At 40.6% G+C, this 26,509-nt stretch overlaps 1 protein-coding gene across 9 annotated transcripts in view; it reads right to left on the minus strand.

The window, feature by feature from the left end:
• LOC105008641 (adenosine receptor A1) overlaps positions 1-26,509 on the minus strand; it is a 62,471-nt gene that overhangs the window by 5,941 nt on the left and 30,021 nt on the right. For 4 of the 9 annotated variants that reach the window (XR_003777258.2, XR_003777256.2, XR_002196334.2 and 1 more), the window contains exon 1: positions 317-4,420. Coding sequence is in view for 3 of the 9 variants with exons in the window: in XM_013133006.4 (XP_012988460.1) it covers positions 6,688-7,330; positions 20,231-20,562 (975 nt within the window). In the remaining 6 variants the exon portion in view is untranslated. Of the gene's footprint in view, positions 1-316; positions 4,421-5,596; positions 7,331-20,230; positions 20,764-26,509 lie in introns of those variants that run through there. The other 5 variants (XM_013133006.4, XM_013133005.4, XM_020044453.3 and 2 more) reach the window with 4 other exon arrangements.

Raw genomic sequence — 26,509 nt, forward strand, 5'->3', positions numbered from 1 at the left:
AGCATTAAATGTGTTTGACTCTTAATGACATCAGACATGACAAAGCACAACAAAACAGGCTATTTCTTGAATACCTATTAAAACATGTTCAAGCATGACAGGACAAAAGAGGATCTTTTGAATGCCCATTAAAGCATGCTATATACCATCAAAGTGCTTTTCAAACTGCATATAATATTCAATTAAATAAGCTTGGCAATTACCAAGGAAAGTGATCAGGTTTCCTTGATAAGTTCCAGCTTTATTCAAAGGTTAGGTATGATACATTTTAGGAAATAAACATTTAAGAACTGAATCAATGATTTTGAAAGCTCACGTCAGTTCCTTGTATAGTCCATGATTCCGTGGTCCCACCAAAGCGACTCTATCCTGTGACTGTCATTGGTTGGCCAGGTGGTCAAACTAAATAAATCTTCATCCATTTTGAATGTCTCCTTTGTCTCCTTTGTCTCCTTTCGACTGTTGTCCTTTCTCGGTCATCTTAACTTTCCTTAGTCTTTTCTTTATTTATGTACCACACTCTCCATCGGTCCTCCATTCACGAATTCCTCAGAATCCATCTTGTTTAGCCAGAAAACCTTCTCAGGTATTGTTGTGAATTATTCTTTTCATTTGCGCCATGATATTTAAACATGAATGCATCATGAGTGTCAGAGGCTGCAGTCCTCCTTCTATTGTATTTGTACAACTGGACGGCATTATATATTACTTGTACAAGTCACTGTATGATCGCCAAAAACACAAAATTGCATTATGGTCTTGCACGAAATACAGTTGAGCGCTTCAACATACCGGTCTACGCCCTAATCAGCTAGGACAGACTACCTATTCTCACAGACAGTTTCTGCACAATCAAAATCCTGGCCTAGACGGGGAGGGTACTAGGACTTGTTTGACTACCAAAAACTTTTGCAATCTTGACAGTTCGTTATATGGCTGTATGACTCACTATTCATCTGTATCCAAAACTCCTTGGGTTAGTCAGTTGGCAGTTAGCTAGTTAGCTCAGAAGTTCAGTCAAAACAGTAGATCTTCTAAACATAACAAGCACACACTTCAACACAAGGAAGCATTGATCTCAAGAATTCCCATAGTCAACAAACACAAACACACAGACCATTCAGCTTTACATAGTCACCATTTATGCAAAAGAAAGTAATTATTAAACCTGCATTCAGGTCTCTTCTTAGTGTGTGAGAGAGGATACCGCTTTATACAGATATTGAAACAAGTCACCACTGATCCAGAAGACCCTATGACTCAGTGAAACCATCTCTGGTCAACCCCCCTTGCGGGAAAAAGGGGCAACTCATGGCCATAACCCTTAGTCAAATCACACCTTTCTATGCACAATAAGACCATTTCAATACATAATTCCCTTAGACACCCTGAGAAGGTCATAAAGACATAAAACCTAAAGTCTCCGCCTGTAAGTCTCTTCCTAGTGTGTGAGAGGAAGCTTGATCTTTGTTAATGACGTACAGTACTTGAAGGGGTCTTGCCATTGGCCACCCATTCCTGGCTTCCTAACTCCAACCTTCCAAGGATGTATTGATCTCAAGAATTCCCCTTAGTCAAAACACACGTGCATATGCACACCCCATTCAGGTTTATACATAGTCATCATTGATCCAGAAGACCCTATGGAACCAACCATGGTCATTCCCCCTTCCCGGGGAAAAATGTACTTCTACCCTTAGTCAATGCACATACACCTTTCTAAACATATGCACAAATAGCCACTTTTATTCCATAAATCCCATAGACATCCTGGGAAGGTCATAAAAACAAAACCTAAATCCGCCCGTAGGTCTCTTCCTAATGTGAGAGAGGAAGCTTGACCCTATGGGTCTACCCCTGGACAACCCCCCTTCCAAAGGCAACTCGTGATCCCTTAGTCAATGTATACCTTTGTAAACATTTGTACAATAAGGCCATTTTAATACACATTTCCCCTTAAGCATAAACCCTGAATGACCTGTACTATAACTAGTCCGGAAATTACCTGAACGGTCGTAGAAATTAATATCTATATGTATCCCTCTAATGTTTGTTTTCTCACTTCAACAAACATTTTGTGAACTATGTTTATTTTTCACAACCAGCAAATGAGGGATTCTGCATGGCCCAGGATACCAATGTTCATCAATGTGCTTAAATAGGACATGAACACGTCTTAAGGACAATAAAGGTGCAGATTTTCCATTTTGGTCCAACACCATGTCTGCATTGTAGAATGTGCTTAACATAATTCCTGGCTGAATAAATATTGTGAACACTGTCCTTTCACTCTACTGCAGATTTATTAGAGACATTTTCTGATATTACCCCTATTAAGTTAATAGAAATATACAAAGTGGGTGGACAAAATAACTGAAATACCACAGAAAAGCAAGGACTGTTACTTTGAAGTTACTAAATCACAATTTGAAATGTTGCACCACAAGTCACATTAGGTTGATTGCCAATTATCAACTATAAAGAGATCTGACAATCAGAACTTTGACATTTGAGTTCTCAAAGTAGCCTGAAGAGGCCAAGTAGTTGTTGCCCAAATAACTAAATTATTCAATTGTCAAGGAGAACAGTCTTAAAAATCACTACAGCATATGCAGAACATGGACAAATTGCATCAGCAAAGAAGATAAACCTTCCAAACAGGAATATGCCTCAAAAGCACCGCCTCAAAAACTACAAATGCATTGTTGCCAGGGGTTTCAGCAAAACAATATTTGAAAAAAGTTATCATTGGGACTCAAACCAGGCTTTCTAAAGCAATTGCTGTAACGCTGCAAGCGAGGCTGAGGCAAATGCAGGGTTGCAAGTGCCATGCAATACTGATACAAAGTAGACTCTACACAGAATCATGGAACGCCACAATACAACACAATTACTGCCAAGGATGGGGCAAAAATGCCTGAACTAAATACACAGACTAACAAGATGAACAGAAACAGGTGGGGGCTAAACACGTGAAAGGAATTAACTGATTAACTGAAATGAGAACAGGAAAGAGCAAACAAGGAACTGACAAACCACAGACACACAACATAATTACGTATCCGTCTACAGCTGTTGAGCTATCGGCCAAATGATATCCAACAAAAAATTCTAAGATAATTGTAACAAAAGTCTATGTTGTGGACTGATATGAATGAATGATGTGTAGCACAATTTTTTTTTACATTTACCTTTTAATTTGTGAATCTCATTAGTTCAAGACTTAATCATTAGTTGGTAGACTAATGAAGTTTCATATGTATTAAAGCAGGGTTAGAAAGCACCATGTCATGTTTTAAAACCTTAACAGAAGGTTGAGTGAAGTCTGAAGCTTCAAATGTCATCAATCACGTGATATTGTTGCTTGGATGCAAGCCTCGGCTCTTTCACTTTGAGCAGACTGGGTTGAGATTTTGAAGCAAGACTCGAAGCATCAGCTTTGCGTGTCCCATCACTGGTGGATGTTCCCTGTGTTTTGCCTCATTACAATATATGACAAACCAACATGTTAATGTATATATACAGTGCCATGAACAAGTATTTTCCCCTTCCTAATTTCCTCTATTATTGCATATATGTCCCTCGGAATGGTTTCAGATCTTCATACAAAATGTAATAAAAGATTAAGCGAACCCGAGTAAACACAACCTTTTGTGTTTAAATTAGAATTTTCTATTTTGAAGACAAAAGTTACCAAACACCAACTGGCCCAATGACACTGGTCCTGTTATGACATCAGGTGTGAAGTAAACATAACATCACAATAAGAACATAATCCCAACAGTCAAACCTGGTGGTTGTACTGTGATGGTGTAGGGATGCTTTGCTGCCTCAGGGCCTGGAAGACATGAAGGAACCATGAATATCTGCTCTCTACCAGACATTTCTGAAGCAGAATGTCCAGTTCTCAGTCCGTGATTTGAAGCGTAATTTGGTTATGCAACAGGATAATGATCCTAAACATAAGTATGTCCACCGCAGAATGTCTCAAAATAAATTAAATTAAGGTTTTAGAATGGCCTAGTCATGACTTGAACCCCACTGAGATGCTGTGGCAGGACCTTAAACAAGCAATTCATGCTCAAAAACCCTCCAATGTTTCTGAATTACAGCATTTCTGCAAACAGTGTGCCAACATTCCTCCACAGCGATGTGAAAAACAGACCTCTAATTACAGGAAGCATTTGGTTGCAGTTGTTGTTGCAAATGGTGGTGCAAGCAGTTAAGTTCAGGGTAGAAACCACTTTCTCACACAAGGCCAGTTGATTTTGGATAACTGTTCTCCTTATATAAATATAATTATAATTTCACCACTGAATATTGTTTACTCAGGGTCTTCATATATATTACATTTTAAATGAAGATCTGACACCATTCAGTGTGACAAATATACACTAAAAGAGGAATTATAGATAAAAGAGGAAATCAAATACTTTTTCATGGCACTGTGTGTTTATATATACATATTATATACAGTGGGGAGAACAAGTATTTGATACAGTGCCGATTTTGCAGGTTTTTCTACTTACAAAGCATGTAGAGGTCAGTAATTCTTATCATAGGTACACTTCAACTGTGAGAGACAGAATCTAAAACAAAAATCCAGGTTAATCACATTGAATGATTTTTTAATAATTAATTTACATTTTATTGCATGACACCTACCAACCAGTAAGAATTCCGGCTCTCACAGACCTGTTAGTTTTTCTTTAAGAAGCTCTCCTGTTCACCTGTTTGAACTTGTTACCTGTATAAAAGACACCTGTCCACACACTCAATCAAACAGACTCCAACCTCTCCACAATGGCTAAGACCAGAGAGCTGTGTAAGGACATCAGGGATAAAATTGTAGACCTGCACAAGGCTGGGATGGGCTACAGGACAATAGGCAAGCAGCTTGGTGAGAAGGCAACAACTGTTGGCGCAATTTTTAGAAAATGGAAGAAGTTCAAGATGACGGTCAATGTCCCTCGGTCTGGGGCTCCATGCAAGATCTCACCTCGTGGGGCATCAATGATCATGAGGAAGGTGAGGGATCAGCCCAGAACTACATGGCAGGACCTAATCAATGACCTGAAGAGAGTTGGGACCACAGTCTCAAAGAAAACCATTAGTAACACATTAAAATCCTGCAGCGCACGCAAGGTCCCCCTGCTCAAGCCAGCGCATGTCCAGGCCCATCTAAAGTTTGCCAATGACCATCTGGATGATCCAAAGGAGCAATGGGAGAAGGCCATGTGGTCTGATGAGACAAAAAAAGAGCTTTTGGTCTTAACTCTGTTCGCCATGTTTGGAGGAAGAAGAAGGATGAATACAACCCCAAGAACACCATCCCAACTGTTTTAGAATCCGTCACTCACAGTTGAAGAGTACCTGTGATAAAAATTAACGACCTCTATATGCTTTGTAAGTAAGAAACACTGCAGATTTTGCAGGTTATTAAATACTTGTTCACCCCACTGTATATAAACATATACATATATATATATATATATATATATACATATACATATACATATACATACCTACACATGTATACATATATATATATATACACACACACACAGTATATAAATATATATACACTGTCTGGCCCCCCAAAAAGTCACAGTTTGGATTTAAATAATCAAATACTTAAATGCCTATGATTGAATAATTACTGCAGTGACTAATATGTTTCAGCAGGCAACAGTTATTTTATCACTAACTGATGCGGTGAGTAGCTTCTCATTTCTTAAACCACCATGTTGTAAGACATACCCCGTGGTCGTGGAAAAGATGTTACTGTGTTTCAGAAGGGTGAAATTATTGGCCTGCATCAAGCAAAGAAAACAACTAAGGAGATTTCTGAAATAACTGGGATTGGGTTAAGAACTGTCCAATGCATTATTAAAACCTGGTGAACCATCAACCTGGAATTTATATATATTTAAATCTTGAATGACCATGATCAATGATCACTTATGCTTGGTGAAGTTGCTTAGTGAAGTCGAATCGTAAAAAAAATAGACAGTAGCACTCACGGCCATGTAATAGTGAAAGTAAGAGCATTTCCACATGCACAATGCGACGAGAACCGAGGATTGGGACTAAACAGCTGCGTGGCCTCAAGAATACCACTTGTTAGTGAGACTAATCGGTAAACAAGCCTTCAATTTGCAAGAGAGCATATAGATTGGACTCTGGAAAAATGGAAAAAGGTAATATGGTCTGATGAGTCCACATGTACCCTATCAAAGAGTGCCCACTGTACAAGCCTCTGGAGGCAGCGTTATGATCTGGGGTTGCTTCAATTGGTCAGGGCTAGGCTCAGCAATGTTTTCTTCCCTGATGGTACAGGCATATTCCAGGACAACAATGCCAGGATTCCTCAGGCTGAAACTGAGTGGTTCAGGGTGCATGAGGAATCATTTTCACACATGAATTGGCCTACCACAGAGTCCTGACCTTAGCTCCATTGAAAGTTTTTGGGATGTACTGCAGAACTTTACGAGATCAATACAAGATCTCGGCCAAAAATGTATGCAACTCTGAATGAAAATAAATGTTTTGACGTTGCATAAGGTTGTTGAAACAATGCCACGTCGAATGTGCACCATAATCAAAGTAATCAACTTTTTTGGGGCCAGGCAGTGTATGTACATTATCATTATCAGTAAAAAATAAGAAATAATTTCTAGTCATCATCTATCCATTGATCACAATATTAGGGTTGCTGCTGATATTGTTCTCAGTGGTTTGATTGCTCTGAGAGCCCTGATTGTAATCTCTACACATTAATAAATTCCTCCAGATCCTCATGTACGCTTCCTGGATCTTGGGTATCTTAAAGGCATAGACAATTGGGTTGACTGCTGAATTAGAATGAGACAGGAGAATTCCCACGTGGAAGCCCATCCGGGGTACATCTGACTCCTTGCCAAAGTAAGCAATACAGTTCATTATGTGCAGGGGAAGCCAGCCAAAGGCAAACAGCACCAAGACTAGAACCAGGGATTGTGCCAGACTCCTCTCCTTCTTGAAGTAAATGTGGGATGTGGAACCACACCTCACTCTCCCCCTCAAGTTGCTCTGGATCGCAAAGAAGATATAAAAGTACAAGGCAGCCATGACAAGCAATGACGTGAGGGTGCAGAGGAAGAAATTAAAGTATACAATGTATGACATGGGGATAACCTTTATGAAACGGCAGTTAATGGTTGAATTCCTTGATTGTGAGGTTTCCTGGTTGTTCCATCCAAATATAGGTGGGGAGCTCAATATAAAAGCAACAAACCAACATGATCCTACCACCAACCAAGATCTTCTCTCTGTTACAGTCTTTTTGTACCTGTTGAAGCAAAAACATTGTTATAATCAATTGCTTTGTAAAATAAGTAATTTGATTCCACTCATGTATGATATTCTTGAAAATTGAGACAGCTTTGTGGTCAATGGATTAATAACATACCCACACCAGAAAAGAATACATTAAAGGCCCAGTGTAGTCAAAACATGACTTCCCATACCATGACAATTGTTTTTTGTGAGAGCTTTTTACATCTTCAGCAGATGACTCTTTTACTTGACCTCATAACATGCCTTTGGGATTTGTTTTTGTCTGGTGATGACAGGTTATGACATATTGCAATCTAGTGCCATATATACAGTGGGGATAACACGTATTTTAAACACTGCCGATTTTGCAGGTTTTCCTACTTACAAAGCATGTAGAGGTCTGTTATTTTTATCATAGGTACACTTCAACTGTGAGAGACAGAATCTAAAACAAAAATCCAGAAAATCACATTGTAGGATTTTTAAATAATGAATTTGACATAAGTATTTGATCACCTATCAACCAGTAAGAATTCTGGCTCTCACAGACCTGTTACTTTTTCTTTAAGAAGCCCTCCTGTTCTCCACTCATTACCTGTATTAACTGCACCTGTTTGAACTTGTTACCTGTATAAAAGACACCTGTCCACACACTCAATCAAACAGACTCCAACATCTCCACAATGGCAAAGACCAGAGAGCTGTGTAAGGACATCAGGGATAGAATTGTAGACCTGCACAAGGCTGGGATGGGCTACAGGACAATAGGCAAGCAGCTTGGTGAGAAGGCAACAACTGTTGGCGCAATTATTAGAAAATGGAAGAAGTTCAAGATGATGGTCAATGTCCCTCGGTCTGGGGCTCAATGCAAGTTCTCACCTCGTGGGGCATCAATAATCATGAGGAAGGTGAGGCGTCAGCCCAGAACTACACAGCAGGACCTGGTCAATGACCTGAAGAAAGCTGGGACCACAGTCTCAAAGAAAACCATTAGTAACACACTACGCCGTCAGGGATTAAAATCCTACAGCGCACGCAAGGTCCCCCTGCTCAAGCAAGCGCATGTTGGGGCCCGTCTGAAGGAGGAATGGGAGAAAGTTATGTGGTCTGATGAGACAAAAATAGAGCTTTTGGTCTAAAATCTGTTTGCCATGTTTGGAGGAAGAAGAAGGATGAATACAACCCCAAGAACACCATCCCAACTGTTTTAGATTCCGTCACTCACAGTTGAAGAGTACCTATGATAAAAATTACAGACCTCTATATGCTTTGTAAGTAAGAAACACAATGGATTTTGCAGGTTATCAAATACTTGTTCTCCCCACTGTATATAAACATATACACTCACCTAAGGGATTATTAGGAACACCATACTAATACTGTGTTTGACCCCCTTTCGCTTTCAGAACTGCCTTAATTCTATGTGGCATTGATTCAAAAAGGTGCTGAAAGCATTCTTTAGAAATGTTGGCCCATATTGATAGGATAGCATCTTGCAGTTGATGGAGATTTGTGGGATGCACATCCAGGGCACGAAGCTCCCGTTCCACCACATCCCAAAGATGCTCTATTGGGTTGAGATCTGGTGACTGTGAGGGCCATTTCAGTACAGTGAACTCATTGTCATGTTCAAGAAACCAATTTAAAATGATTTGAGCTTTGTGACATGGTGCATTATCCTGCTGGAAGTAGCCATCAGAGGATGGCTACATGGTGGTCATAAAGGGATGGACATGGTCAGAAACAATACTCAGGTAGGCCGTGGCATTTAAACGATGCCCAATTGGCACTAAGGAGGCTCAAGTGTGCCAAGAAAACATCCCCCACACCATTACACCACCACCACCAGCCTGCACAGTGGTAACAAGGCATAATGGATCCATGTTCTCATTCTGTTTACGCCAAATTCTGACTCTACAATCTGAATGTCTCAACCGAAATCGAGACTCATCAGACCAGGCAACATTCTTCCAGTCTTCAACTGTCCAATTTTGGTGAGCTCGTGCAAATTGAAGCCTCTTTTTCCTATTTGTAGTGGAGATGAGTGGTACCCGGTGGGGTCTTCTGCTGTTGTAGCCGATCCGCCTCAAGGTTGTGCGTGTTGTGGCTTCACAAATGCTTTGCTGCAAACCTCGGTTGTAACGAGTGGTTATTTCAGTCAAAGCTCTTCTATCAGCTTGAATCAGTCGGCCCATTCTCCTCTGACCTTTAGCATCAACAAGGCATTTTCGCCCACAGGACTGCCGCATACTGGATGTTTTTCCTTTTTCACACCATTCTTTGTAAACCCTAGAAATGGTTGTGCGTGAAAATCCCAGTAACTGAGAAGATTGTGAAATACTCAGACCGGCCCATCTGGCACCAACAACCATGCCACGCTAAAAAATTGCTTAAATCACCTTTCTTTCCCATTCTGACATTCAGTTTGGAGTTCAGGAGATTGTCATGACCAGGACCACACCCCTAAATGCATTGAAGCAACTGCCATGTGATTGGTTGATTAGATAATTGCATTAATGAGAAATTGAACAGGTGTTCCTAATAATCCTTTAGGTGAGTGTATTTCATATTTAGTTTTCTTTAATTTTCAGTATCCAAACATAAAAGTAATTTCACCTTACAATCATTGATTTAAAATTTCAGTGTTTCGAAATCAAAGAGCACAAAATATCAATGTACCATTTACAGTTAATTATTATGGTAGATATGGTCCGGGTTCTGGATACTTTTGCAAAGTACTGTTCATCTGCAATAATATTTATATCACTCATTAATTATCAGAGGGGACAAGTCACACAAGGTCAAGTCCAAGCAAGTCTCAAGTCTCGAGTCAAGTCTCAAGTCACAGTTCAGATAAATCAAGCAAGTCAAGTCAAGGGTTCACCCTAAGCAAGTCAAGTCGAGTCCTTATAAGTTTCAAGTCAAGGCAAGTCACAGTACTAAAGAGATGAACACACACACACACACACACACACTGTCCTCTGTTTCTGACGTGCGCTCGGTGCGAAGCTCGATTTCAAAATTAAATATTTTTCTCCTCCGTGGTAAAAATTTTTGGGGGGACGAAGCGGAGGAATCTTGAATCAGCCTGAAGGGGTTGTATTCGCTATAACAACCGCCTCGCTATACCTTATCCCGCTTATTACATGGCTATAATACATCTATAATTTGACACAAAATATTTATTTCAAAAGGAATGTATTGATTAAAAAACGATTGTATTGCTTCCTCTAAAGAAAATAGTCCGTTCCGTCTCTGGTTAGAATCCTGCTTCGTCCATACCAACGCGCTGTTTTTCATGGCAACGGTCTGTTATCAAGAAATAACACGCATTCTGCACTGGAATTCAGCCAATCCATGTAATAAGGGCTAATAATAACAACGTTATAAACTAATTCTTGTGACTGAAACACTGCCTAATATGTAATTACGCTGTAATTATTCTTGTCTGTATGAGTAAAAAAAAAATAATATTCGAAATGTTTAGGTGCTAGTAATCACATCGGCGCCTCCATGTTAGCCTTTCATGCAGTAATGTTAACTGTTATGGTGTAAGCACAATGCTTTTTAGTTTCCACACGCAGTCCACAAACACTTGAAAATGCCCACATTTAATACAGACATTATAGCCTACGTGTAATAATATACATGCCCGCTCATTTTAAGATGCCCATCAACATTAAAATTCAGGCTGTTATAGTCAAATTCCCTTACATCTATTTACCAGACGTATTCAGTAATGATAATGGTCACATTTCTAACAAGAAAAAAACCAAACATAATATGCAACATAAGGCCAAATTATGACAAACAAAAGATTAATTAATTACATTAGTAAGTTAATCGTTATAGATCTTAGTGAAACTGAATATAAAGAGATTACTTTCTTACCTTTCCTTGTGGTTCTTAAAATAACGAACGAAATTGACGTTGTTGCATATTTTGCATCTGGCAAATCTTTTTTTATTCACACGGTCCAGTTCAAAGTCCTTGTATCCAAACGATACTAATTGTGGAGCTCGACTAACGTTACTGTCTGCCATGTTTGGCGCGGTTTGAATTGTGCAGCGTTAAAGGGACATAAGCTGATTAGTGGTGCTGATGTCACAACATATAAAGTAATTGTATTGTATTTATTATAAGTTCAAGTCATTGTCGAGTCTTCCACTTCAAGTCAAGTCAAGTCTCAAGTAAATTGTTCTCAAGTCAAAGTCAAGTCATTTTCATACTTTAATCAAGCAAGTCACAAGTCCTGAAAATTGTGACTCGAGTCCCCCACCTCTGTTAATTATTTTGGGTGGATACAAACATTGCTTCCGGATATGTTTTGGTCAGGGGGTGCTGAGAAGGAGTGGTAATGAACAGATACCTAAAACATGTGAGGGATGTCACACATTCATTTGTGATTGACAGGCAGTGGTGGATCTAGCTTGTATGGATCCCTGGGCGATCCCTTATAAATATTTTATTTTTTTACTAAAAAACAAGACTCATAAATATTGAAGTATATGAAGTAAAAAAGACAAATACAAACAAATATTATATAAATACAAATAAAGAAGAGAATTTAATATTTACTATTGCTAGCAAAAGATACACAACAATAACTAAACTGCACATAGCCTAGATGGCTCCTCATCCTGGCCAGTGCAAGAGGGTGCTCCAAAATCTTTCGGAAGTGCCCCTGAATTTGCAATGAAATACTGTATACGAGTCTGACACTCTGTATACATTTATTGCACAATTAAACTTCAGAATAAGAACCAAATACACCATACAACCTCCTTAGCTAACTATTGGCATAAGACACCCCAAAAGAGTAAATATATCAAAAAATATACCAAATATCAGCATAATAGATGTCTTTTAAGTTAGCCTACAGCATTGGAAATTCCCCTTACTGAGCTCAATACCTAGTCAATACAATTACTGAAATCCTTCATGATGTCACCTCAATGAAAGTTAACCAAATGAATAATGTGCTAGTTAGGTTGGAATTGTATGCTGCAGGCTACACACATTATCATGGTAAAACTATGTGAAATTATATCAAATGTTATTTAAGCTAGTTGGTGTCACGGACACCTGTTTTCCCTCATCACGAACCCTAATCAAGTTCAGCTTTCCCATTGTGTCTTATCGATCTTTGTATTGGTTTTACCCATGTGTAAAGTAATTTTATTTTCCTTTGTCCTGTGATTTCATTTTGGTTTTTGTCATGTTTTAGTCCCTTTTAAATGTTTTTATTCTTGTGTCCTACCTCACCATGCTCAACGGTCTAGTTGAACAGAAAACTGAATATTGTTGCCCTCTGTGCAATAGCGTAGCAAGCAACATAGACTAACAAACACAAGTGTTATACTAGCCTATTTCATTTTACATGCATAATATTATGGTCATAGAGCGATGACATAGCTTCTTTGCATATTTGTCCTCTTTCCTTTTTTTCCTTAAACTGGGCACCTGATGGCTTAGACCTTTTCTTATCCATTTGTGTTAATTTGGCACTCGAGCATCAATACATTACCCATCCCCTAGCACTGTCAACCAAGAGTCAAGATTAAACCAATTCACCTTGGTGGTATGAAGACTGGTTTTATACAATTCTTAATGATTTTGCACAAACCAGAACATTTTTTAATACTATGTCTATGAAACTACATTTTTACAGTGTTATGAATGAATTGTGGTTAATTTGCTAGCATTTAGCAGTGTGACTGATTTTACTAATTGCATTACAGGGGCGCTATTTGATTGATTCCCCCAACCCCCCTACCTCAGGCTTCCAGTGGGGATACCTTCCCAGGCAGTAATCTGCCTAGCTCACAGACTAGAATTAGGGTCCTACTCCGACAAGGCTAATTGACTCACAGTTCCATACGATGAAATGAGGCAAATGAGTGATAGAAAAGGGATCACGCGGGAGTTGACTTCCGGTAGGCAGATGGAGTAGACGTGTCTGCGTGTCTCTCCCGCGTTTACTTCTTCGTATAAGCCCATTTATACGTGTATTTCAGTTTTAAACGGTTCATGCAGACGACATTTCTACCCCTTAGCTAACATGACCTCCAAAGTGAGCAAGCAAAGCAGAAAAGAAACTAAAACGGACCTCGCAGACGTCGATTCCGGTGAGCTCAACATGGCGGGGATTGCCAAACTGTTAGACGAACACCGTCAGACCCTCTTGTCCGAATTTAAGTCGTCCATATCCGCACTCGAGGCCAAGATAGACTGTGTCCGGTCAGCAGTGTCTGACCATTCCAACAAGATTGCTTCCCTTGAGGCCAACGCTAACTCCCTGGATGAGCACGTGCTCGCGCTGGAAACAACTTGTTCCGCGTTGTCTGACAGTAACGCTAAGCTGCAAGCTAAAGTTTCGGACCTGGAATCTCGCAGCCGTCGTAATAACATTCGCATAGTTGGTCTGCCGGAATCGATCGAAGGACCTCGTCCTTCTGACTACTTTTCTCAGCTCTTGTTTGACGTCATGGGAGAAGATGTTTTGCCTTCTCCACCCGAGATCGATCGTGCGCATAGGGCTCTCGTTAGTAAACCCGCGGCCGGAATGAAGCCTCGCGCGGTCATCATCAGGATTCACCGCTATCAGCAAAAGGAGCGGATTATCCGCGAAGCTCGTGTTAAAAGAGGCAAGTTGATGTTCCAAGGTAACCCCATCGCTATATACGAGGATTATGCGCCCGAAGTGATGGCACAGAGGTCTAAATATCGGCAGGTGATGGCGGATCTGTATAACCTGGGACTCAGACCAACTGTACTCTTCCCTGCGAGGTTGTCCATCAGGGCCAAAGATGGGAGTAAGAGGTCGTTCTCGTCGGTGACTGAGGCTGAAAAATACGTGGCATCTGTACGAGCTGACTCTACTTTGTGAAACGATTCGTTCCATATCCTTTTTCTTTTCACTTAAACTTTTGTCTGTCAGCTGCTCATTCCTAACACATGTACTGCAGATGTTGGATTCTAACCTTTAGGTGTATGGGCGCACAATGACAGAGGTTGTGTTAAAATACACATGTTAATATGTTATATTCATAGGGTTTATTTTTGTATTTGTTTGTTTTGTCTGTAATTTTTACGAGAGCATTTGTTCTTAAAGACTTAGGTTGAAAGTGGGCTATTCACTACATCTAGACTAATATTATGTTGGATCATGAGCTTGGTTTTTGATAGGCCATTGGATATGTAGTCACAATATCTTTGAATTTCATGTTTCATCTCAAGTTTAATATGTGCTACGTACGTAGACGTTAGCAGCTTTGTTGGCTGTTTTTTTTTTTTTTTTTTTTTTATTGTATATATATATTTTTTTTAACTAACTGGTACTAATTCATATTTAATTTAGCAGCAGGCCACTTATTGTATTTATATTAATACTACATTGGACTTGTAATATGATAGTGCTGCTGTGTAATTTATGTTGGTACTATTCATATTAAGTTAGACCATTGGCTGAGGGCTAAGTGGCCATGTCATTTTTGAACTTCATGCTTTATTTTAGGTTTGATGTATGCCTTTCTGTAAGGCGGTTCATTTTGTCAATTTCATCTTAAGTGCCTCGCTTAGTCAACGTTTTATATATATATTTTTATTTTTTGTTCTTCTTTCTTTGCATGCTTATCTCCTACGTTATAGTATGGTATGGTTGAAGTCATGTTCCTGATTTCTTGTTTTGATCTGTTTCTGGGTGTATGTAGGTTCTAATTTTTGATAACGTAAGGGAGGTTGACCCTAGTGAGATAGGTGTGTGGTTTACAAGGTCAAGCCTGAGTGCTCAGTCGAGTTTTCTAGTGTGGGGGGGGGGTGTTTGTCCTTTTTTTTTCCTTTTTTTTTTTTCTTTTTTTTTTCTCTTCTCATCAACTCTCTATTTTTGCATTCTCTTTATCCTCAGTTCCTTCAGAATGGACCCTATCAGGATTTTATTATGATCTTAATTTTACATGATGGCTAGTGTCACTACGTTGACAGGTCGTGGGCTCCGTCTGGTCTCTTGGAATGTCAAAGGAGTGAATAATAGTGTCAAGGCTGCCAAGGTCCTATTGCATTTACAGAACCTAAAAGCTGATATTATGTTCTTGCAAGAAACACACTTGCAAAATACAGATCTGCTCCGTATTAAGAGATCCTGGATGGGTCAATTGTATCACTCCAAATTCTCTCAGAGAGCCCGTGGAGCTGCTATTATTATACATAAAAAGGTCATGTTTGAAGAGACCCATACTATTTCTGACCCTAATGGTCGCTTTGTGTTGGTCACAGGTAAACTTCTAAATGTGCCAGTCGTTTTAGTTTCAATATACGCCCCCAACTGGGATAATGACGAATTCTTTGTTACATTTTTTTTAAGCCTTCCAAATGTGGACGATCATCAAATAATTATTGGGGGGGATTTCAATCTTGTCCAGGATGTTTCGCTTGATAGGTCTTCTTTTAAGCAATCTGTTTTATCCAAGTCAGCCAAAGTAGTATCGGAATATGCCTCCCAGCTGGGACTCTCTGACCCTTGGAGATTTAAGCATCCTCAAGATAAAGTTTTCTCGTTCTTTTCACACGTCCACCACACATTTTCGAGGATTGATTTCTTCCTCCTGGATAATAAATTGTTAAATTCTGTTACCGCATGCACATATCACACAGTAGTCATTTTCGATCATGCTCCTGTGTCTATTGATGTCGTTTTTTCTCCTGGTAGACTCGCACCTCCTACTTGGAGATTTGACTCTTTTAGATTATCAGACAATAAATGTAAAGATTTTGTTGCTTCTCAGATTAATTTATATTTTGAACTTAATCAGACTCCGGGTATTAATAGTTTCACTCTTTGGGAGGCTTTCAAGGCTTTTATTCGTGGGCAGGTAATCTCTTACGTTTCGCATTTAAGGAAGACTGAAACATCTAGACTGTCTGCTATTACAGATGATCTTTACAAGTTAGATGCATTATATGCCTCTTCCCCCTCCCCTACCCTTTATTCTGAACGAGTACAGTTACATGCAGAATATGATCTCTTGATAACAAACATAACAGCAAGGCACCTTAAACAATGTAGGCAACGTTTTTTTGAACACGGTGATAAAGCGGGGAAGCTTCTGGCACACCAGGTTCGTAAGATTAGTGTATCTAGATGGATTTCAAAAGTTAAATCAACATCAGGTGAACTGATATCAGATCAAGTGGGGATTAATTCTACTTTTTTAGATTACTATGCTACACTGTATATGTCAGAGAGCTCCTCTAATTCTTCTGCTAGTTTTGATTTTCTCAACTCACTAACGTTTCCGAAAATTGAAGACCACTCCAACAATCTAGGTGGTCCAATCACTAAATTGGAGATACAAGAGGCGATTAAATCTATGCAATCTGGAAAATCCCCTGGCCCAGATGGGTTCACAGCTGAGTTTTACAGAGCTTTTCTCTATTCACTAACCCCTATCTTAGTAAGGCTATACAATGACTCTTTTAAGGAAGGCCGCCTCCCTCCAACCCTATGTGAGGCCTCCATCTCCTTGTTGCTTAAGAAGGATAAGGACCCCACCGCATGTATCAGTTATAGACCGATTTCACTCCTTAATGTTGATTTGAAGATTTTAGCCAAAGTCTTATCCTCTCGTCTTCAGTTGGTACTACCATCTTTAATATGCCTGGATCAGACAGGTTTTACACCAGGGAGACATTCGTTCTTTAACACTAGGAGGCTTCTTAATATTCTTTGTTCCCCCCCATCTGAGTCACCGGAAATAATTCTGTCTTTAGATGCCGAGAAGGCATTTGACAGAGTTGAATGGCCTTATTTATTTTTTATTTTAGAGAAGTTTGGGTTTGACTCTAACTTTATTTCTTGGATTCAACTTCTTTATTCTTCACCGGTTGCCTCTGTACACACTAATGGCTTTCATTCACCCCATTTTTCTCTCCAACGCGGAACCCGTCAGGGCTGCCCCCTCTCCCCTTTACTTTTTAACCTCGCCATAGAGCCTCTTGCTATTTTGCTTCGTAGCCATAATGGTTTTGAAGGAATATCACGTTATGGTTTAGTTCATAAACTTTCTCTTTATGCTGATGACCTTTTACTGTATATTTCTAACCCTGTCTCCTCCTTGCCAGTCATTTTAGACATTCCAGAGAAATTTAGTTGTGTCTCCGGTTATAAGATAAATTTGCAAAAAAGTGAACTATTTTTTGCCAACCCTGAGGCCAGTAAGATCTCATATTCTCTTTTTCCCTTTAAAATAGCTTCAGGTGGGTTTAAATACTTGGGAGTCTCGTTCACAAATTCGTTTAACCATCTATTTGAGAAGAATGTTCAACCACTAATCGATAAAACCAAGTCAGACATGTCTAGATGGGCTTCACTTCCTTTGTCTCTTGTGGGTCGCATTAATCTAGTAAAAATTGTTATTTTACCTAAATTCCTTTATCTCTTCCAACATATTCCAATTTGCATCAATAAATCTTTCTTTACAAAATTTGATGGTATTTTGCGTTCATTTATCTGGGGTAACAAACCGGCACGACTCAAAAAATCAGTTCTTCAGCTCCCCAAGTCTAAAGGCAGTCTTGCACTTCCCAACTTTCAACAATATTACTGGGCTTGTAATATTAATAAAATTCTTTACTGGAACAATTCTGCCCGCACTGATAAATGCCCCCCTTGGGTCCATTCAGAGACTACTTCTACGACTGGCACTTTGTATTCTGTTATTTGTTCTCAACTTCCCTTAGTTATTAGTAAAATATCATCTAACCCAATTGTCAGTAACACTATCAAAATTTGGGTTCAGTTTAGGAAACATTTTGGTTTACAGAAAACCTCTATTTACTCACCTATCTTAAATAATAATTTTTTCTCCCCGTCCTGTTCTGACCCTGTTTTTCTAACCTGGTCAGCTAACGGACTTGTCGTGCTGAATGATTTGTATGAAGATGGGGTGTTTGCATCCTTCTCTTCCTTGTCCGCTAAGTACAAACTGCCCAATAGCCATTTGTTTCGTTTTTTTCAGATTAGACACTTTGTTCAGAAGTTGTTTCCCCACTTTCCCAACCGCCCGCCTGAATACCCTCTTGATAGTTTTCTCACTTTAGGTGTAGGCCAGAAACGTCTAATTTCAGCTATTTATAACTTAATAAGTACACTTAATGCAGATCCAACTGTTTTTCTGAGAGAGTTGTGGGAGAATGACCTGGGTGTTTCGATCACTGATGATCAATGGGACGAAACTCTAAGATTGGTTCACTGCTCTTCCATATGTGCTAGGCATGGCCTACTGCAATGTAAGGTGCTCCACCGAGCTCATTTAACTAATGCCAGATTGGCAAAATAATTTCCAGATATGAGTGATGCTTGTCATCGTTGCAAGCAGTCCCCTGCCAATCATCTTCATATGTTTTGGAGCTGTCCTCAGTTGACAGACTTCTGGTCCAATGTTTTCGATACACTTAACAATGCTCTTAACATAGAGTTGGACCCCAATCCCTTGACTGCACTGTTTGGCATTCCTTCGAGACCTGACCTGTCTATCGCATCTCGCCAGGTTATTGCCTTTACTTCTGTTTTAGCCAGGCGAGCCATTCTTCTTAAATGGAAACATGTGACTCCCCCATCACACAACAGGTGGATCCAAGACATTTTTAGATGTATAAATCTTGAGAAGTTAAGATTTTTGCTTTCAGGATCCCTTAAAACTTTCCAGAAGACCTGGGAACCTGTCCTAAACTACATAAAAGGTTTACCGTGCTCCCCTGACACTAATGTACAGTAACTGATTGTTGCTGGTAAAAGGAAAGACCAATATCAGAGAGAGGAGTATTTATTTTTTTGGGCAATATAGTTAACCCTTCTTTATTTATCTTTTGATTATTATTTATTTATTTATTTATTTTTATTATTATTTATTTATTTATTTATTTTTTCTCCTTTTTGGGGTGGGAGGGTTATGGTAGGGTTTAAACTGAGACAGTCTGTAATTTCTTGCTTTTAAATGAATATGTCTTGTATTGTCTTGTTAAATACCAATAAAAAAAAGAATAAAAAAAAAAAAGAAAAGGGATCACGCAAATGTCACCATTCTGATTTTTATTTTTGGCCTGCTCGTACTGCCCCTGGCAAGATGCCGCCCTGAGTTGTTGCCTATGTCTCCCAGAACTAAATCCGCGGCTGTTGACATGAGCTAAAGGTTAATTTTGGAATCTTCTCAGGGGGTGCTGAGGCTGCGACGGGGGGTATAATAAATTGGCGATTTAAGCAGAATAACACACTTTACGCAGCTGTGCATAGAAAAAGCACCTTTCTATAACACAGACTTTCAATTGCCCAACAAAAGCCGGACCAGCTTCTGTGTTAAATTGAAAAGCTGCACACTCTCTCTCTATCATCATCACTAAGAGACCTGGTCATCTCTTCAAGCATGTCATAGAACAATGGCAGACTGGGCCAAGCTACTTCTTAATTTTCAAAAATTCTACATAGTCAACTCAGCCATTGTGTCCTCTAAATTGCTGAAATATAAAAAAAAATTACAACTTATGGAATTGGCGGACCAGATGTGTAAGTAAAACACTCCAGCAGGAGTGGGCAGCAGAGGTTGTGTGAGTGGTCTTTTGAGTCACCTAATTCCCACATGAAGAATACATTCTTGACACAGCAACCTTAAATATAATAATGAAATATACACAAAAATCCTTTACATGTATTTTCCGTACTGTGTGCTTAAGTGTGAGTATCTCTTGTACTCGAAAGGATTGCAAAAATGTTAACTTGAAATAGATTCAAACAGGCATAACAAAGCAGTGATAGCAAATGTATTACATTTAACATGTCCTAAAACCCATAAATGTATTTTCTTCTGGTATGGGTGATGTGTACCAATGGAAAACAAACTTTTATATGTTTAAATGTTACCTGAGAGGGATTAAGACTCGTAGGTATCGGTCCACAGCGATGGCTAGCAGAGACAAGATGGAGGCCATTGTCAACATAATGACCACACAGCTAATTAATAGACAGACGGTGAATGAGGTGCACACCTGTCCGTCAACAAGCACAGCAAATGGCACGGCCACAAAACCTACAAGGAAGTCAGCCACTGCAAGTGAAAGTATAAAGCAGAAGGTTGGCTCCCTCAGAGCACTGCTTGACCACACAGCCCAGATCACCGGCGCATTTCCAAGACAGCAGGTAATGGCGATCAGCACCTCCAAAACTGTGTAGACTGTGGTCTCTTCAGACATCATTGTTGTTGTCCGATTAAAGTGGACTTGATGACTGTGTGCTCTGTGTGCTATATGCAATGTACTGTTCCTGAGGAAGTACCAACTATTTGTTGTTTGGACCGCAATGCTTTTAAAGGAAGTTTGCTTGCTCAATAAGAAAGTCGGTTAAACTTATATAACTAACCCCTCTGACCTCTTGGTGGACGTTGTTGATGTCGGGATCTGAAAGTAAGAATAAATACAAATATCACAGTAAGATACATATCTAATATTATTATATCAATTATGCCTAATTTCAATTAATCACATCAATAAAATGCAAAATGTAAATTCCTTTTCCATGAGATCTCAATTAACAATACTTTATAAATGCTGCAGTTCTAAAAAAAAGGTTATACATTGCTAAGATGTAGGCATGTCAAATTTAAGGACACTTATGTTGTTGAAATATTCTGAAAATATGATGTATTACATTTTTTTCATAATCAACTGAAGTCTGGGAAAAGGCCTGGAAATGCTGCAAAAAACACTTAATTTATATTAATACTTAATTAATAGAAATATACTCAAACTTGGTTACAGTACTAAAATGGCACCATTTTATGTCTGACAACGACCCTTCCACTGGGGAACCACATACACCATTCAGTTGGATGCAGACTCTTATTATTATTTATGAAACACAGCCAGAACCCGTTTTGAATAACTGTAAGGTCCCCTTGTCTGACAATATTTCACTTCAGATAATTTTTTCATATACAGTGGGGAGAAAAAGTATTTGATACACTGCCGGTTTTGCAGGTTTTCCTACTTACAAAGCATGTTGAGGTCTGTAGTTTTTATCATAGGTACACTTCAACTGTGAGAGACGGAATCTTAAACAAAAATCCAGAAAATCACATTATATGATTTTTTTATAATTAATTTGCATTGTATTGCATGACATAAGTATTTGATCACCTACCAACCAGTAAGAATGCTGGCTCTCACAGATCTGTTAGTTTTACTTTAAAAAAGCTAACAGTGTTCTCCACTCATTACCTGTATTAACTGCACCTGTTTGAACTCATTAACTGTATAAAAGAAACCTGTCCACACACTCAATCAAACAAACTCCAACATCTCCACAATGGCCAAGACCAGAGAGCTGTGGAAGGACATCAGGGATAAAATTGTTGACCTGCACAAGGCTGGGCTACAGGACAATAGGCAAGCAGCTTGGTGAGAAGGCAACAACTGTTGGCGCAATTATTAGAAAATGGAAGAAGATCAAGATGATGTTCAATCTCCCTCGGTCTGGGGCTCCATGCAATATTTCACCTCGTGGGGCATCAATGATCATGAGGAAGGTGAGGGATCACCTGAGAACTACACGTCAGGACCTGGTCAATGACCTGAAGAGAGCTGAGACCACAGTCTCAAAGAAAACCATTAGTAACACATTATGCCGTCATGGATTAAAATCCTGCAGCGCACGCAATGTCCCCCTGCTCAAGCCAGCGCATGTCCAGGCCCGTCTGAAGTTTGCCAATGACCATCTGGATGATCCAGAGGAGGAATGGGAGAAGGTCATGTGGTCTGATGAGACCAAAACAGAGCTTTTCGGTCTAAACTCCACTCACCGTGTTTGGAGGAAGAAGAAGGATGAATACCACCTCAAGAACACCATCCCAACCGTAAAGCATGGAGGTGATCATTCTTTGGGGATGCTTTTTTGCAAAGGGGAAAGGACGACTGCACCGTATTGAGGGGAGGATGGATGGGGCCATGTATCCCGAGATCTTGGCCAACAACCTCCTTCCCTCAGTAAGAGCATTGAAGATGGGTCTTCCAGCATGACAACAACCCGAAACACACAGCCAGGGCAACTAAGGAGTGGCTCCGTAAGAAGCATCTCAAGGTCCTGGAGTGGCCTAGCCGGTCTCCAGACCTGAACCCAATAGAAAATCTTTGGAGGGAGCTGAAAGTCCATATTGCCCAGCGACAGCCCCGAAACCTGAAGGATTTGGAGAAGGTCTGTACGGAGGAATGGGCCAAAATCCCTGCTGCAGTGTGTGCAAACCTGGTCAAGACCTACAGGAAACATATGATTTCTTTAATTGCAAACAAAGGTTTCTGTATCAAATATTAAGTTCTGCTTTTCTGATGTATAAAATGCAAATTAATTACTTAAAAATTAGATTTTCTGGATTTTTGTTTTATATTCCGTCATTCACAGTTGAAGAATACCTATGATAAAAATGACAGACTTCTACATGCTTTGTAAGTGGGAAAACCTGCAAAATCGGCAGTGTATCAAATACTTGTTCTCTCCACTGTATATTGTATAATGACTTGTCTTATTCTCACACTTTTCTAATTCTGTTATTGGTCCAAAGACAAATCACTTGTTGAACATCCTTCACATTTTACATGCATAACTCTAAAAAACATGAGTCTCTGGAAATGCCTGGAAAAGTGAGCTGTAAGGTCAAAACCACAAAACAACCACAGCTAGAGTCCAGGGTTTCAGGACTCAAAGCGTTTTAGCATGAAAACCAGCTCATAAATCTGGGAAAAGTTAGGATTTGTCAAGAAGGGCTGGCAATCTCCCTCTTAAACAGGTTGATGTTTAAGAAAAATGTATTGGCACTGAGTTTTAACAAGTAACCCTTCAAAATTGCGAGGTTATTATGATCATAGTAGAGCTAGTCAGGGATGCAGTCACTTCACCAAAAAACAGAAACAACCCAGTAACATTGGACATCAAGGCCGTGACATATCTATGTTGCTTGGCCAAAGGGAAAATGCAGCAATGCGTTGCAGACGAACTACGTATATCTCAACCATCTGTCAGTAGAATATTACATAAAATAATAAATGCCTTTCCCAGACCCCATATCGTGTGACAAATATTTTGGTTTCTTCTTGATGTTACAAAGAAACCAAGCCAACTTCATTGCCATAGCTCTAACACCCGGTTTAGTTGGTCCTGGGACACATAATTGCACAAATTATTATTATTGCACCATCAAAAGATTAACACACATTTCTTTACGATCTACCAGACATGTAAGAGGCTGAAAATTTGTTGAACATTTGTTGACTAGTCAGCATATCATTCTTGGTTTCATGTTTAATCAGTGACTCTTAGCCCACATTTTAATAAATTTATTTCAATATGGCAACATGACACTTTCTTTTACAGTATTGCTATGATAAATTCACTGAGAGAGACCCCTCCCGTATCTGCCAATCACTGTGGGCATAGTAGGTAAGCCTGTTCCTGGAACATGACATCATCCATAGCAACAGCCTGCCCTTTCTCTAAGCTTAAGATTTCTCCCCAACCCTTAGTAAAAGTTGGGCTTAGCAGCTTTGTGAATAGGAAGAAACTTTTAGCTAGGAACTTTTAGTGCTCTTTAGGACTTCTCCTAGTAATAAGATAAAATGTTTTGTGAATATGGCCCCAGTAGTCCATTTAAATGCACACAATAATGAAAATGTTTTGGACAGCCCAACATTGTAAAGGATGCTTGATACAATTCCTAAGCTTGCAAAATAAAATGTTTAACCATTTAACCTTAATTTCACTCGGGGCACAATTCCTAGTAGTTAGCACAATTCCTTAGCTTAGCACAATTCCTAGTAGTCTTTGTCGATAGTCGTGTCCTGTCAAGTCTGTTAGTCCGTTGTGTACTAAACACTGAATTGTGTTATTAAAGACCATCCACCTGCATCTGCATCCTTCTCTCTTGCCTCTGTATGTTACAGTATACATACATATTGTGGACAGAGTGCCCCTGCCCCCTACACTCTGAGAAGAGGGGTGGTGCGGGTCTTCTCCACACCTAGTCGCTGGCACATTTCGGCGAACACCCTGGATTCAAAGTTCCTCCCCTGATCACTGTGGATTGACTCAGGTACCCCAATGACCGTCTCTGCCTTCTGGTCAGGAAGGGCATATGCTTCGGGCCATTTTGTGAAATAGTCCATCGTGGTCAACACCCACCTATTTCCTTTCTCTGAAATTGGTAAGGGGTCCAACACATCCACGTCCACCCTTTCCAAAGGTGCCACCACAAGGAACTGTTGCAGTTGGACACGTTCTTCTGCACAGCTGTCACACTGTCTGCAGTAGTCCTTGACATCACGTCTATGTAGCCCCCAGTAAAACCCTTTCCTAAGTCGTCTAAGCTTCTTGGATGCCCCAAAGTGCCCAGAGCCTAGTCTGCCATGTAACTGGCCTAACAAAATCTGCTGCAAAACGTTTGGGACCACTACCTGCCAGGAGACCTCTCCTGTTGCTGGAGTCTTCCATCCATCTGCCTTTTCCCAACAGGAAAGTGAGAGGTGCAGCGATGGTGGAAAACCCCCTCACGAACCTGCGGTAGTAGGATGCCAGCCACTGGAAGCTCTTAACGTGTTGTTTTGACTTCGGGGTCAGCCAGCCCTTCACAGCCTACACCTTCTCCGGCTCGATGCTGATGCCCCTCCACCCTACACGCTTACCCTCTTTTTAAGGAATTACGACTACAGGGGCTGACCGCGGGCTATTAGACTGCTCAATGAAACCAGACTTCTCCATCCACAGCTTTGTCCACAGTCTCATGCCTTGCCAGTGGGATGCGTCGGGGTCTAATTTTCACTGGTTGGGCGTCACCAGTGTCAATGTTATGCTGTACTTGGTAGGTAAGGCTGACATCATGCTCCCACCACGCGAAACAATCCTTAAACTTCGTCAGGAGATGTCCCAGCCATTGCTGCTGCTCTGTGTTGAGTCCCTCACAGTTCCTCCAACAGATCTCCTCCACTGCTGCTCGAGAGACGTCAGACATCCCCGTAGCCTGTTGGGGAAAAGCTAGGGCAGGTGACGTGAGTGGGAGCGTGTCTGTGGTCTCTCTTGACACAAAGACGGGGGCAACTGGAGACAGCTGGTGGACAGGAGTGGGAGTTGAATCGCTCTCCACCCCCCTCCCCGCCTGCACAGGAGGCGTGAAGCGGCAGCCCCCCCTCTAAACAGCTTCCCCAGTGCGGAAATTTTAACCTCAGGCACACCCCCAAAGCAAATGGTGCCCAGGTCCAAATGACAGCCAACATCCCTGAGAAAATATACAGGGGTCCTGCAATCTAGCCACCAACAATAGGTGCTGCACTGTCTTACGCTGTCAGTGACATAATCTTCTTTCCTGACATAGGGGCGGTCTCATCCGTGACAGTTGTCCACCAAGGCCATGCAAGACATCCCTTCCACTGACAGAAGTCCCCAGCCGTGGTGTCCCACCACAACAATGTTTTTATCTGTAGCAGCAGTCCCTGCTGTGCCAGTGTGCAGTAGCTGTCCTGTAAGAGGGTCTAGGGTACGAGCGCCCTCCCATTTCCCTGTGATTTGTCAGCAGAATGACAGTCTCGGATCAAGTGACCAGGTAGGCCACATGCCCAACAAACCCAGTTGTTAGGGCGACAGCGGGGAATAGCTTCGGGCTGACGTGTGGCAGGCAGGGAGATGACCCGAATCAACTCAGTTATCTCTGTTGCCCACGATGGCTTGTCACCACTCACCCTGCATTCTCCTGCAGTTCTCAGCATGTCCGGAACCTCTGCCCTTCCCCCTGTAGCTTCTCACCAAATTACTTCATGACGCCTTGCAGTGTCGAGCACTTCCTGTAGCAAGTGAGGGGCAGGCCAGCTGAGTCTGAGCTCAAAGCTCCAGAGGAGACAATGCCAGGATGAAGCAGTTGCGGGCCAGGTTATCCTGAATAGCCAACGGCATGTGATCATACGCCCAACAAGTTAAGTGCTCAATATCGTTAGCCAGCTCTCGGAGAGATTCACCCGGCAACCGTGTTCAACGGCCTAGCGTTGACAGTGTGAGCTCCTGGTGTTTGTCCCTCCCGAAGCCCCGTTCTAGTACCGCTACTAGCTCTCTGTAGCTGCTTCGTTGCTCAGGTGGTAGCATGAGCAGGCAGGAGACAGCGTCCCTTGCGAG

The sequence above is a fragment of the Esox lucius genome, chromosome 17 (genome assembly GCF_011004845.1).
Source record: "Esox lucius isolate fEsoLuc1 chromosome 17, fEsoLuc1.pri, whole genome shotgun sequence".
Taxonomy (NCBI): Eukaryota; Metazoa; Chordata; class Actinopteri; order Esociformes; family Esocidae; genus Esox; species Esox lucius.